Source organism: Myripristis murdjan, chromosome 18, assembly GCF_902150065.1.
Source record: "Myripristis murdjan chromosome 18, fMyrMur1.1, whole genome shotgun sequence".
Classification (NCBI taxonomy): domain Eukaryota; kingdom Metazoa; phylum Chordata; class Actinopteri; order Holocentriformes; family Holocentridae; genus Myripristis; species Myripristis murdjan.
Window position 1 is genome coordinate 16,472,464 of NC_043997.1, and position 15,032 is coordinate 16,487,495.

General features: G+C 39.8%; 1 protein-coding gene across 1 annotated transcript in view; it reads right to left on the minus strand.

Annotated features, from left to right (window-relative positions):
• The window catches only part of LOC115376791 (phospholipid-transporting ATPase ABCA1), a 185,306-nt gene that overhangs the window by 118,186 nt on the left and 52,088 nt on the right, over positions 1–15,032 (minus strand). The window contains exons 15-19 of the mRNA XM_030076559.1: positions 6,614–6,836; positions 5,593–5,814; positions 2,256–2,460; positions 1,348–1,464; positions 760–931 (exon numbers count right to left, since the gene is read on the minus strand). Coding sequence (XP_029932419.1) covers positions 760–931; positions 1,348–1,464; positions 2,256–2,460; positions 5,593–5,814; positions 6,614–6,836 — 939 coding nt within the window. The remainder of the gene's footprint in view (positions 1–759; positions 932–1,347; positions 1,465–2,255; positions 2,461–5,592; positions 5,815–6,613; positions 6,837–15,032) is intronic.

Below are 15,032 nucleotides of genomic sequence, written 5' to 3' on the forward strand. Positions count from 1 at the left end.
TTCACAAACCACGAAAGACTTTATTATAAAGGGCACTCAAAAAGTGTCCTGTTGTATCAAACGGGTTTTCAGTATGAAAGTTAAAGCACTTTTTAGCACTGGCATTGACCATCAATTCGGATCAATTTCTCGCCATTGTAATTAATTTTGAACTAACCATGGCAGAAACCAACACTAACCACAATGCAAAATACCACAATAGAGATAACTGAGGAATACTGAAAATTTTCTCAAATACCCCAAATGGCGAAAGATTTTTTTTCCTTGTTAATTTGGGCAGAGACTTTGAAATGTTATCGTGAGGCACACAGATAGGTATTGTGTTGTGGACATGCATCCAAATTGAGATCCGGCGTGCGACCGAGTCCTTCCTCTGTCCTTTCTGTAACTCGGTTCTGCTCTGTTTTGTTACGGTTGCTCAGAGGGGATGTCTTCTCTTCAGCCCTTAGTCTCGCATCAGTTGCTCTCTTGCTCATTCTTTCTGGACCAGTGGGTTTCATTTATTTCCTGTCATCCTAAACCCTTCCAACCTTTCCACTATTTTTTTTTAAACGGCAATTAGATAACTCCCACTATCAACACAACAGCTAACTCTGTGTGGTAAATGTCCTCCCAGAAGACATCACTCATTGAAAGCGGTGCCTGCTGAACTAATGCAACTACAATGCAGTAAAAGTCAGATTAGTTGCACCCCATGAAATTACTGGAATGCTGCAACTTATCGAGAAAATAGCTTTTTCACCCCAGCCGCGGACTTACATAGTGGTTGTTTTTCCAGCTCCATTGTGACCGAGAAAAGATGTGATCTGATTCTCGTAGAAGTCCAAGCTCAGCTCATCCACAGCTAGCTTTTTCCCAGTCTTGTAGATTTTCACAAGATTCCGGATTGAGACGCCGGCTTTCATGTCCGGCGGTGGGTTCTCCATGTAGTCTTTGCAATTACAAAACAAAAGGTCTCATAATTCTTACAGGGCCTGTGCGTATTTAAACTTAATCCATAGTGATGACAATTAAAACAAAGAGAGAGAGGGGGGAAAAAAACTCTGCTGAACACTCATCACAATAACACAACCTCTCACCTCACTCCCCTGAATGTTAATTGGAAATTAGTTTCTTAGTTTTTAAGTCCTTGACTTGAAACACAACCTTTTTTTTTTCACTCTATTATCACCCTGTGTGACAAACAAGATGCTAATGTTTGTTTTCAGCCTATCCCAATTAACTTATACACCTTATTAAAGCTATGTTTCCCCTATTACATGGATGACCTGTTGAGAATTTGATGAATAAACATTAAGTGCTGTGTAACACTCACAGGTGTGAATTGAAAATTATATGGTACTTTACCGTCATGTACACCGGGGTCTTTAAGCATGCCGGGGTCACCATCAGCCACTGAGGCTGTCCCACACCAATAAGACGCAGTGAAAGGGAAGTACCATGGCTTAGGGATTCCATATTGGCCTGTGATCAAGCATGGAGAACATTATTCATATTTTAATAACAGCTTGGCTTGAGGGAATATGACACTTTATAGTTCATGTTTCCTCAAGAAAGCCTGGCACAAATCCTCTGTCTTATTTTAATTAGAGCGGATGAAAGAAATATTAAGACGAGCCTGTTGGGATGGTGGCATTTGCCACTGAAGGAAGTAAGGCTATATTACGTTCTTTTGTGTAAAGAAAAAAGTGACACAGTATATGGACTTTGACCTCTTTCCATTTTTTTTCTGTTATGACATCATGAAAGCGTTCCTAAATAAACATCTTTGTTCAACATAAAAGAAAAGTTAGTATGTGCACCAGTCAGACACAGGAATTTAACGTAATACCAAAGCTAAAGGAATACTACACCCAAAATACACAAAGATACACAGGATACTGAATACAGAAAGATATTTTCCCATTTACTCCTTATGTAATTTATCCATGTAGGTAGTTTCTGTGTGACTTGGCTGGGTTTCCAGTCTGCAGTGACTTCCCTGTTTCCTGGCTCACCCGAGTGACTACAAATTAGAGACGTACAGATACAGTTTGCCTGTGTTCTTCGGCAAGAAATATTGTTGCTGTTGAGTTTTTCACATGTAAACTTTTGACACAAAAAAATTACTCATCCAGCCCCAATGCTCTGGGGTGAGGGGAGACTGGAAACCAAATCACACAAACTATCTGGACAGATAGATTCCAATAGGATTAAACTGGAAAATACATACTTTTTTTGCATTTCGGGGGAACTGTTCCTTTAAAAATGAATACCTGGGAAGACATTCTCAATGTACCAGGTGAGCAACCAGTAAAAAGCAGCATCAAAGAGCATCATGACGATGGACAAGATGAAGGTGTAGCGCTCTCCCTCCTCTGGACTGGTGCCGATATTGTACCACTGAATACCGATGCCTTGCTCCTCGTACTTGGAGAAGTTCTCGCAGCCGAAGCCAAAGGCCACACACGACAATAAACTCTGGGAATGACAGATGTGCAAGTGCCTGAATTGAAGTCATGAATCATTAATCTTGAGTTGGACCTGAAAGAATTATTAATTAGAATTCGGGCACAATAAGAGAAAGTCACTGTTAAGTAATTGTGGCTGATTTAATTATGAGACATTTGCTGGAAGTTAAGCTTACACCCTTAAGTGATCAATAAACCGCTGTAGTGGAAAGAGGAACAATGGCCACACAGGCATCAGATGGTTTCATTTCATCACTGCCTGCTATGAACATTCGTAAGGAAATTCATCTGGTAAAAATGAAGATTGGTTGGATCTTTCGTACAGTAGGAAACTGCAAATGATGCTTTGCCCATGAGATCTCATCTGCCATGGCCTATCACTCAGCATTGCCATGTTGCCTGCCAGCTGTTTTATCACGCCTCATTTGCCCACTGCATTTCAATTCAGGCAGATGCCACAAGTATTTACTAGAGCTTTAGAGAAGGGCCACAATGATACTGTTTATCTGTCGTTGCATTGCCAGGCAAAGAATTTGAAAAGGCTCGCGGTGACACAAAACCTCGAGGCTCACTACTTTCTCCGCACACTGCCGCTGGCAAGCTCCTCTGTTGTCCTCCATTGTCCATCTACCACCAAACAATCAACACTCAATCACTAGATCCGGGGTGACTGGAGGGCGAGTGAGCAGCCCTCCTTGACCTCCGTATGAAAGGCTGACAAAACGACAAGAGCCACTTGGAGAATAGGGCAGGAGTTGGGAGGCAGACAAAACAAGACCCCTTTATTGAAAACGTGTCAACACAGCAGATTCTACCACCACTCAGCTGTCTGCGGAAAATGGCCATTGTAGGAGGAAAAACTCGAGCTCTCTCTAGCTTCTTCTTCCGAGTAAAAGTGACAATAAACACAGAATGGGAGAAAATCACAGGAAAAAGATGAGCTGAATTGTGAATGTGCCCTGTCTTATGGTGTCTCTCTGATGCAAAACACTGCCCGTAGCTCTCCTTTGGCACAGACCTGCAGTCAAAAACGGTTAATATGAAATCGCATGATCTTTTTTTTTAAATTGTGCTCAGTTCAAAAACTTTACTATCAAAATCCAGTGTGAGGGAATTAGTGTGCCTGGGCAGCGTATAGTTTCATCTTAGCTGAGGGAGAAGAGGAAAAAACTCTGCATGCACATATCTGATTAAGTGCAGGGATGAACTGGATAGTGGTTTGGTCAGAGGAACATTGCTCATGCTAATTAGAGGACTAGCCTATCCATCTAATGCGAGCAGGGGAGAAAAATCCCAATGCTGAGGGCAGAACCTCGCAATGCCTCTTAGTGTGGGGAAAGTGTAGTGATTAAATGAGGTTGTGATGCTCAATAAGTCAAAATGCCTAAATAACTGACACATAGTCCGTGAAGGGGAATGAAAAGAAGTTTTATACCGAGAAAATGATATCATTGTAAATCCCTGATTGCGAGGCACAAAGGCTTACTCAAAGAGAACCAATTTGAGCTGCTAGGGTGGCATTACGTGACTGCAGAAGCAAGAGCAGAGCTATACTATCTGAACACGGAAGATGAAAACACAAGTGAGCGATGTCAGAAGCCAGTGTAAGGTGTTCTAGACTGTCTTTAGATATTTCAATCTGATAAACAAGAAAACACACGGAGCTGCGGGAAAACTTGGCGAGGATGCGCCTACATGCATGGCAATGAAGATGAAAGATTCTGTGTGTCTTTGTCTGCAGAAAGGACAGCTTGAGGACAAATGATACCAGCACTGCCATAAAGGTCACACAGAAAGGCTACACTGAAAGTTGAGCAATGATATGCTATTTATCTTTTTTTTTTTTCTTTGAGAAGTACAGGATAAAACCCCCAACTTCCTCAGGGTTTGTCATAAGGCTGGGTGATATGGACAAAATCACGATGACCAAATACATTGATATCAATATTGGCATGATATTGTAGGGACTATCAGGGATTTCCTAAGACATTTACACACTAGCCATTTGCGAACAATCATTAGCAATGTGGATATGATGATCAAGCAGATAGAGACAAATAATATAACTTCTCGCACAGCCTAATAAACTCAGAAAGTTGCATCCCTTTACTTTATTGCAGCCTTTAAACCAGGAAAAGACAAGACTCCTGGCATATTGTGATATTCCAGTATCTGATGATTTCTAGTCTCATGTCACTCACTTTTTCTGTGTAAATATTTCATAAATTCACAGTATCTATCATTAAAGCACATACGATGATGCTTAATGCTAACAAACTTATTCAAATGAGTTTCAAAAGTTGTCTGATTAAATATCTTAAACATCAGCGTATTCATGCACAGAAATAGCACGCTTAACTTTAAGATGACTTATTAGATTTGATTATTAGATTATAATTTCGATGCCAGTGGGCTTGTACTCCTCAATTTATCTTGGATACACACCATTTAGAGTATAAAACCTGCATGACAATTAAACTAACCAATAGCATATTTACTATTGTGAACATGTGAGCTGTATTTACAACCTTTTCCAAAATCAAAGTTTTTTGAGCTTGCAAACACAGAGAAAAGAGCAGAGGCAGACTGAGAAACACAGAATGGGACTGTGAGGACTGTGACTACAGTATTTTACAATCCCTAAGTCTCCTGTGTGTTGGGAAGCCAGGGACTTTTGGCCAAGTTAAGTATCAGGCGACTTGTGGAGCTAAGCATTCAGTAAGTCTGCTGAAGCCCTTAGTGATATTACACATTGGACCGACTCCCTTCCATAAAGAAGATTGACCATGAAATGACAGCGTCTGTCTGTTTGGATGTAAAGAGAACAGTAAATGTGTCTGGAAGGGATGAGTGGTGAAAGCAGAGTGGCACTGAAAAAAAAAAAAAAAAAAAAAAACTGTGAATGAGCCTGGCAATACGTTTTTATGGTCTAAGCCAAGTTAATGAATTGTCAAACATGGCCTTATACTCATAGATAAATCGAATTAAAGAGTTGTAAATGAATCTAAGACCAATTCCACAGCAAGGTCAAAATGGCAAAAAATGTAATGTAAAACACAATGAGACCTTTACATGCAATATCTGTCAAACCACAAGCCATGGAAAATATTCAAAAACATGTCAGAGCTTAAGACGGACTTACCACAGCAACTTTGGCCCCGAAACCCATGACGTCCCTCCAGGCATAGCAGAGGACATGCGGCAGGTAGAGGACAAAGTAGATGAGGCCGCCACATGCTGCTGCTAAGTTGGCTTTAGAAAAGAAGACGCTAATGAAGAAGCACTGTGTGATGGTGGCCATGCAGTACACCAGCAGGAAGACAAAGATCACCGAAGGGTCGCTGTACTGCAGCACTTTCCCGTACTGTGTGACAGAAAGCAGGGAATGACAAATAAAAGGAGCTTAATGAAATGCAAAGCTTTGAAAGAACCGGGCGCGTTTAATGTCACCAGATCTCCAGAAGGTATTCCTTCAACTGTGCAAGAAGAGGTGATCTTGAAATGTTAAAAGAGACATAAGCAGAGCAATTACTTTGGGTTGCAGAGAATAGTCTTATTTATGAAGTTGGCAGAGAGAGGCAGAAAATTAAGAATTTGATTAAACCATATAACTTGAAACACGATAGGCAGAGTAAATGAGGTTAAATCTCTGTTGTATTGCTTTTTTTTGTCATTTCAAGTTTATTTCCCCAGTTGACTGCTGTACATTATAAAGAAATCTTGAAATTCTCTGGCATGTCACTCTTTTACTCTGCCCTTTTGAAGGAGAACACACGACATATTTTGGAGGGCTGCTTGTGAATGTGTATATTCACCCAACACAGTGCGGCTGCCTTCTCTGCGCGTAATGCAAAGAGGCACTCCAGCTATTAGGATAATGGTGCTATTGTAATGGATGCAATTATGAATAAAAAATTGTCATACAGTATAACTGTTACATGAAGCTGTAAAAAAGTTCATTATAGAAAATGTTCTAAATCTGCTTAGACTGTACAATGAACCGTCAAGTAAATTATCTCTCTTGTTATATACTCAGGTTTCACTTCATTATCATCTTCATTTAAACATGCCACGTTAATCCATATGACTTCACGGCAAGAAAAAACCCTCCAAAATAATGGCCGCGTCCTCCTTGAATCAGCGTTGAATCAGTTTGAAATCACCTTGAGTATAAGGGTAAGGAGGAGGGCACTGATGGCTAGAGGCAGCACACAGGACACTGCCCAGCTCAGCCAATAGATGGCACTTCTCAGGCCCATGATCCTCACTGTCTCCTTCAGCCTCGCTTCCTTCTCGTGGACAATGCCCTTAACGATCATGGCCACCGAGTAGATCCAGGCTAAAGTCAAGTACAAGGGGAGAGAGCGAGCCAAGGAGCGGAGGAACCTGAGGGAAGCAGGAGGCAGAACCAGGAGGGGAAAGTGGCAAATTGTTTGATTAAATCTGGAATGCAATTTGACAGGGAATAAGGGAAAAAAAAAAAAAAAAAAAAACAAGGACTGGGCAATATTGTTGTGTCAAGTAAGAAATGGCAGGAATGTGGCATGGCACATTTGATTTTGTTAAAATCAAAACACACTGTTGAAAGTTGTCACTGGGTAAGTTTGATAATACTTCATCTCAGGCAGTCTGATAGAACACCTTCAAGCCAGGGAGTGTTCCCCCACTCATTTATTTTTTATCACTGTGTCCATGGGTGATTGATGAGATGTCAATATGTGTCTTCCAAGTGTGATGGCGGCCGCTGATGTGGCTGTGCACATCAAATCAATCAAATTTTAATATAGAATCCAAACATTTGAGAAAAAGTTTGGAAGGTGGAATCTTTTTGTCAAAACAAGGGCATCCTGCTTGGGAGGGGAAGTGCGTATTGATCATCTCTGATTAGTGTACCTTTTCATAAAGCAAATCTTCTCAAACTAATAACTTGATTCAGTTGCTTGGCTTGAGAAGGCAGCCAAGTGTGGGATCAGCGCTAATAAACTTCAATACATCAACTGTGGGTGCCAAATAATAAATGCTTTACATCGGCCATAATGGAAAAGAAAACAAATGTAAAACGACAGAGGGCTCAGGTGCAGATGACAAAACTGGTTGTTGTCACACCTAATCCAGATACAGCCTTCCGATAATTACCATCTGATTTGCTATTATTATTAATGTGCCGAAAATGGCTGTGAAATTATCATTTAGAATGGGCCTCTGATCTGAATACACATCATGCTTGCAGTTGTTCCTCCAAGGCACCCAACTAACTCAATTTATTGTTATTAATGTTTACAAATTATTGATGGCTTGCAAACACATTAGGCTGATGGGAAATTACATTTCACCCAGCTGTTCAAATATCAGTTTTATTTACCAGCAGCCTTTTCCAATTAAACTGCAAAAACTGATTACGGTGATCTAAAATAACCATCCTTTTTTATTTCATTAGCACAAAATATACAAAAAAGGCTGCATGTGTGCAGGATGTGCAATACCTTTAAATGCCCACTAATAACATTGCTACGCTGTCTATTGTAATGGCCATTAAAAGTCTCCCTTTTGTGATTACTGTTCCATAATTCATCTGTCATGAATTAACCCTTAGACAGAGAATCAATCCACCTGAAAAGCAACACAACAGGATGCCACAGGATCAGTGACATACACGATATGGACAAAAGTATTGGGACACGCCTCTTAATCACTGAATTCGGGTGTTTCATTCAGTCCCATTGCCACAGGTGTATAAAATCAAGCAGCTAGCCATGCAGTCTGCCTTTACAAACATTTGTGAACAAAGGGCTCATTCTAAAGAGCTCAATGAATTTCAGCGTGGTACTGTAATAATAATGTAATAGGAAGTCTCCTCTCATTTCATGAAATTTCTTCCATCCTAGATATTCCACCACCAATTGTAAGTGGTATTATTGCAAAGTGGAAGCATTTAGGAACCACAGCAACTCAGCAACCAGGTGGCAGACCATGTAAAGTTACAGAGCGGGGTCGCCAAGCACAAGCACCAAGCACAATGCCAAGTGTCTGTAAAGCACACCACCACTGGACTATGGAGCAGTGGAAATGTGTTCAGTGGAGTGACCAATCATGCCTCTCTATCTGGTGGTCTGATGGACGAGTCTGGGTTTGGTGAATGCCAGGAGAACGTTCCCTGCCTGACTACATTGTGTCAACTGTAAAGTTTGGTGGAGGAGGGATAATGCTGTGGGCTTGATGTTCTGGGGTTAGCCTCGGCCCCTTAGTTCCAGTGAAGGGAAATTTCAATGCTTCAGCTCACCAAGACATTCTGGACAATTCTCTGCTTCCAACTTTGTGGGAACAGTTTGGGGAAGGCCCTTTTCTGTTCCAGCATGACTGTGCTCCAGTGCACAAAGCAAGCTCCATAAAGTCATGGCTGGCTGAGTTTGGTGTGGAAGAACTTGACTGGCCTGCACAGAGCCCTGACCTCAACCCCATCCAACACCTTTGGGATGAGCTGGAACAGAGATTGCGAGCCGGGCCCTCTTGTCCAACATCAGTGTGTGACCTCACAAATGCTCTTCTGGATGAATGGGCAAAAATTCTCACTCCAAAATCTTGCAGAAAGCCTTCCTAGAAGAGTGGAAGCTGTTACAGCTACAAAAGGGGGACCATATTAATGCCTATAGATTTAGAATGGGATGTCATAAAAGCTCTTGTAGGTGTAATGAGTTGGTGGCCCAATACTTTTGTCCATATAGTGTAAGAACAACAAATACAGAAATGCATGAAACCAAAACAGAAAACAGACAAAAATATGTATGACCTGAAAATGTTCAATATAATTTCTAACAGGCAAAAATGAAAATGTAGATGATGAATAGTTTATATTTTTCTGAGACTGACAATATCACTCCTGTGTGCACTTTATCCCAAAGTTATTCAGATACATGAGTAATGACTGCATATAATATACTGTCTTGATGATGCTGAGATAGGCTTTTGAGGTCTAAGTTACTGTTTTCTCAGTAACCCCTAAAGAATATCTCTGTGTTCACACTGTGTACAATGAGCACCTAATTCATGGCTGGTGAATTATTTCTGTACATACAGTACTATAAATCTAGCTACCACTATGCTGCTTAACTGCAAAAAAATGTAACGAATGGCTTGCAGACACATTCGTTCCGCAACAAAAGCCATTTTCTGAATAAAACTTCAGCCTTCGTTTTTGTGCATTATTTTATTACTTTATTTATTAAGTCGAACAACTTAAAAATGTACTGCATGGAAGTGCATGCTGTAAATTAGGGGCACAGCTAGGAATTATGGATCCCATGTGCAGGAGGTGATTCTGCTCTTGTCCCCACATCACTATTATTCCATCTGTGACAAACATCTGTATGTACCCATTCACACCTCCCCACATTAATTTACTGATTAATTAACCTAATGCATTCTTAATTGAACTTGAGGGTTTTGGGTGCTGCTGTAATAGCACTAATCTGCTGCCTCTACTTTTTCATTTTTTTATTTAATTATTTATTATTTTTTCCACCAGATCTCATGCATATTTATTCCAGTTTCAGACAGCACAAAGTTGATGCATCACATTTTTGCAAAAGGTTTCTTTCTTTCCAATTTTCTGGATTTCTGGATTTTAATTAATGAAATAAAGTATAAAAAATAATAAATATACCCTCAATGACACTTGGCAGCCCTACTGCACCACAGCTGTAAATTCACATAGCCAAACTTACCAGTGTGTATGCTACTGAGTAGGCTAGTGAGGCTGATGTGTAGTATTCCTTAAATCCCCACATAATTACACAGAAATGTACCTTGTTGGCTAATTGCTGTCTGCAAGTCATTTTGTGAAATGACATGACAGAGCGCACAATGTGTGAGATTATAAAATTCTGTGGCCGCAAATGAATCATTTTCATTCCCATCGTGGAAATATACAAAACATTTCTGTTTCAGATTGCACTGCAGCTTTTCAAGCACACAGCCCACAAGAAAAGGTGATGCAATTACAGGAAATAAAGGGCAAACATATGACTACAAGAATGATTTAAATTTGACTGAATGGCAGTTTTGGTTGCATGCTCAGTTAATTAGTTTGAGAGGCCTTATTTGAAGAATCATGGTTTATGATTAATTTAGATTTTTTGTTGCGTAATTAGCTGGGATTAAGACGAGCAAGAGTAGCAAAACACAAAGCACAATCATTGTGTTGACCTGTATGTTCTGCAAAGGCAACATCAGATTATAGCAACATGTAGAAAATCAGTAGATAAGCACTGGGGCAAACAGATTTTCATAATGGCTGAAAAGTTGACTTTTTAGATGTTTCCGCAGAACATTATCTAATACGTAAACAATGGATATGATCTTAAAAAATATTTCCATTTGGTGGAAAATGAAAAATCTCTATAGCAATGTGGCTGAAAGTCTTTCAAATGCCACTTGCTTGCAATATAGAAATAAATACAATAATGGTGTACATCAACATCATATTGTGCTTTGTGATCTGATACTTTGCGCCAAATTTTGCCTTCATACTGACCTTAACCATGACACTTATGAGTGTACACGGAACAATGAGCAGCACAATGTTCTCAGTGAATCTCGCACACCAAAGTGAGTAATTTTGGACGCCAACGGTGCGCAGGACTTCCTTGAGCCTGAGCTCTTTCTCCAGCACCAGGCCTTTGATGGTCATGCAGACGGTGTACATGAAGGCGAGCACCAGGAACATGGGCAGGATGCCTCCGATACTCTGGATGAAGCTGGTTGCAGAGGAAGGCAATCAGGGAGGTCAGGACTGCATGTCGACAGAGAGGGTGTATATCGACAAGGCACAGTTTGATATGGAGGCAGAGCAGCCAGATGGGAGCTAATGTGTTTTTAATCTGCTGTATACTCCCCGTGTGTGTCGGAATAAAAATGTTGATGCCGGCTACTCAGAGATGGGCTTGAAAAGCATGCTGCAGTTGCACTAGTATTAACTCCTATTTTCAGAAAATATGCTCTTAATGTTTCCTCATTTTCTTTCTGAGCGTTTGCGAATTACTTAATTTATGATCAATGATATTTAACTGAACTAATCTGCGACTTATCAGCATGTTGCATTCTAAAGTCTGCCTTTCACCATCTTAAAATTAAGCCCTTAATAACTCATTGTTTGCTCTAACTTGTACCTCTTTAAACAATAAAAGGATAGGAAAGGAAAGAGGCTGATGCTGAAAATTGTCACAATGAATGATCCTGTGGCTCCAGCGATTTTTAAACAGGTTCTGTATAGATCCAATACAACTGAGGTGCTTTTTTTTTTTTTGCTTGTTTTGTTTTGCTTTTTTTTTTTTTCCTTGTAGCGAAGCTAACCCTCATAAATCCGGTGCATCAGCTCAGCCACTTAGTGCTGCGTGTCATGCCAGAGATGATGTATGATTTGATGCTGTTACAACACAATAAGACAATATTAAACTGGCTTCATAATGCCACCAAAATGCCATGTCAATATCTTCTACTCTGCCAATAGAACAAAGCACTTCCCCCGCTTTATTAGACAGTGAAGGAGAGACATTACATAGATTTTGACAAAGTATGGATTTCACATATCACTTATGCTTATGTTCCATAAATACTGGAGTCATAATGCAAGCACAGCACTGTTCAGCACAGATGTGAAACACAAAGAGCAGATACAGTAATCGGCAGAATGGCGCTCCACTTTTAAACCATTTACCATAAACAATTGTCTAAAGTATGGAGAGTACATTTACATTAAATGGATTTCTCCTGTAAGATTTTGGACGAGTGATTTGTTAAGGGGCTTATTGAATCAGCGCCAAGTGAGAACGGCTCACTCTAAGGTCTACTTCTCTTAATTGCTAATTAGCCCTGGACAATAAGTGCTTTTTTCACAAAGTGATTTTGATTCAGCGAGGTTGCTTTTTATTCCTCAGACAAAGATTTCCTTCAACTTGGCAGAGCCGTATTAGAGGCAGAGAAACAGAGCTAGTCACCCCCTGGGGATGGTTAGAAAATTAAAAAAAAAAAAAAGAAGAAGAAGAAGAATTAAAATAATAATTGAAAAAAAGCACTAGTGACTCACTGAAATGTCACAATCCTATATTTCATGTTAATTGCATATAATCAATAAATAAAAGTAAAAAGAAAATACTGGGCAATCTTTCTGGGCAGCTTTTATTTATTTATTTACCAGATGAGTGGTACCAATGGCTTCACCTGGCCCTTTCTTTATTATCTTCTGTGGGGAAAATAGGGGCCTTCCATTATTTCTAAACACAGTAATTGTATAAGTGAAGTTTGTATTTGAGTGTAAAAAAAAAAAAAAAATCAATCCAGTTTATGTTGATAAGGTAACAGGATATGAAGCACTTGAAGGAATTATCAACTAAAGACAGTAAGCTATTAAAAAATACATTTGCATGAGACCACTTAACCCAAGTTCAAAGATGTAAAAGATGTGATCAACAGGGAAATTGTGGCGCTGCTCAGTGGACAGTAAACCAGAGAGAGTGATGGCACCGGAGTTCATTTCTATGGGTATAGCTACATTTTATGGTTCATGCCTTTTAGCACTGAAAGGATATAAAGATTACCTGCACAAAAGTTAGCACCCTATGTTCTTATAGTGCACTGGATACAGACTGATTCCAGGTTTTTCTCTGAAATCTCTAGCTAGAGCCTCTGTTTCAGTTTTTATCTGACCTTGGTGAAGTTGTTTACTGTCCTCAGTTTCTTGATTGGATTGTTAAAATCATTTCTCCCTGATTAAACATGCAATTTGTGGATGGATTTTCAGCTTAAATGTCAAAATCTTGCAAAAATATACTTTACAAATTTGGGACGACGGAAGTATAGCCCTTCACTCGACTGCAAATACACCAAACAGATTAGCTCCACTGAGACTGAGAGGAAGTGCAGTTATGTGAGAACCAGAATAAGTGAGTGACTCGGTTTTGAGGACACTTCCCTTTCCCTCGTGGGATGGATCACTTTCAAAGGAGGCTTTGTGAGCCACAAGAAAGGATTGGTTGACACCAACATTTTAAAGAGTTCCAACCCAGCGCAAACAATAGCGAAACCCCATATGAGTTTGGAACAACATAACAACTGAGTTTGACGGCTCCTCTAAATCTATAGGATCCGACCCAATGTGTGAAGAGAGGCAGGTGAAACGTGTTAACTCATTTTCGAGGCAGGGAAGCGGCTTCGTCTGGCTGTAGCGGATCAAGCTTTTTAAACACCGCATGTGATCAAGCCTCAGGTAGCAATTGCATCAAAATGAATACTAATTCTGGCATTGCCCGCTCTTGATTCTGCCCTAACATCTCTGTAATGGCTGACAGCCTGTATGAGTTAATTCCTTCTGTGACTTGTAACACCGGTGGGGGAGAGATCAGCCATGCACACCACGTCTGACACTGACAACCTTGCCACCAGATGCTCTTGAATTATACATTCCCTGATCGATCAAAGGTGCTTAAGTAATAGAACTCCTAGCGGATCTGTGTTACAGGGCTCCAGTTACATTGGCAGCCTGACCTAAATTTAGGGAAGCTGAAAGACTCACTTCTCAGTAAATCAAGAGATAGTGGAGCAGAGCCTCCCCAGAGGTTGCCGTATTATGATAAAAAAAAAAAAAAAAGCTTCTCATTTCAAGCAAATACACCACATGGCTGCCTTAGCTGGCTGATACTGAAAAATTCATTGAGGGGATGTGGCTACATTACCGAGACAATGTAGTTTATCTAACAAATCTTTTCTGGAGGAAACATAGTTGCAATTACGTGATATATGACTAAAAGCTCCTAAAGAGCCAAATTTGTCTCTTGTGGTTTTTCACATTTTATCTGAGGGCAGAATCACATCGGCAAAATGAAGAATGCAGCAATTAAACAAAGTTTTGAGGAGCGGCCTTGTGAGATTTAACTTTTTCATTCAGTTTTACAAAGTTCTATAGTAGTCACAGTAAAAATTCAGAAAACTGTTAGCCTGTGACCGTGATGCATGTTTTATTCATCTTAATCAATATTTAGTTAATATATCTATAAATGTTAAATAGATATTCGGAAAAAGCCATGAAATCATTCAATCTCAGAGACAGCTTTAAAAAGCATTGCTGCAGATTTTTTTTTTTTAAAAACATCATTATTCCCTGAAGGATTTTCATATTGTTTCATATTGCAAAAATAATATGCTGGGCCTGTGATTTTTTTCTTGCCAAACCTTTTTGTGTTAACTTCTATTGAAACTCAAAGTACTTTGACAAATCACAGCTGAATAGGAGTGAGTCCTCTACTTCCCTGTGTGCACCTAAAAGTTAAAAAATGCATTGTTACTTTTGATGTTCCTCTAATATTTCATACTTTGATTATCTTTAAAGGTGCAGAGCAGCCCATTCTCTACCTTTCCCCTTCTCTAACCTCAACCAACTCATTGTTATGCGTAAACCTAACCCCATGATAAAAGTGAGAAAGCCTGACGTGTCTTAAGATTCTGTTTATAGATTCTGTTTGTACTATATATTTGTTAATCATGCGGATCAGCTAGGTACACAAATTAGATGATGATGTCATCTAATGACTT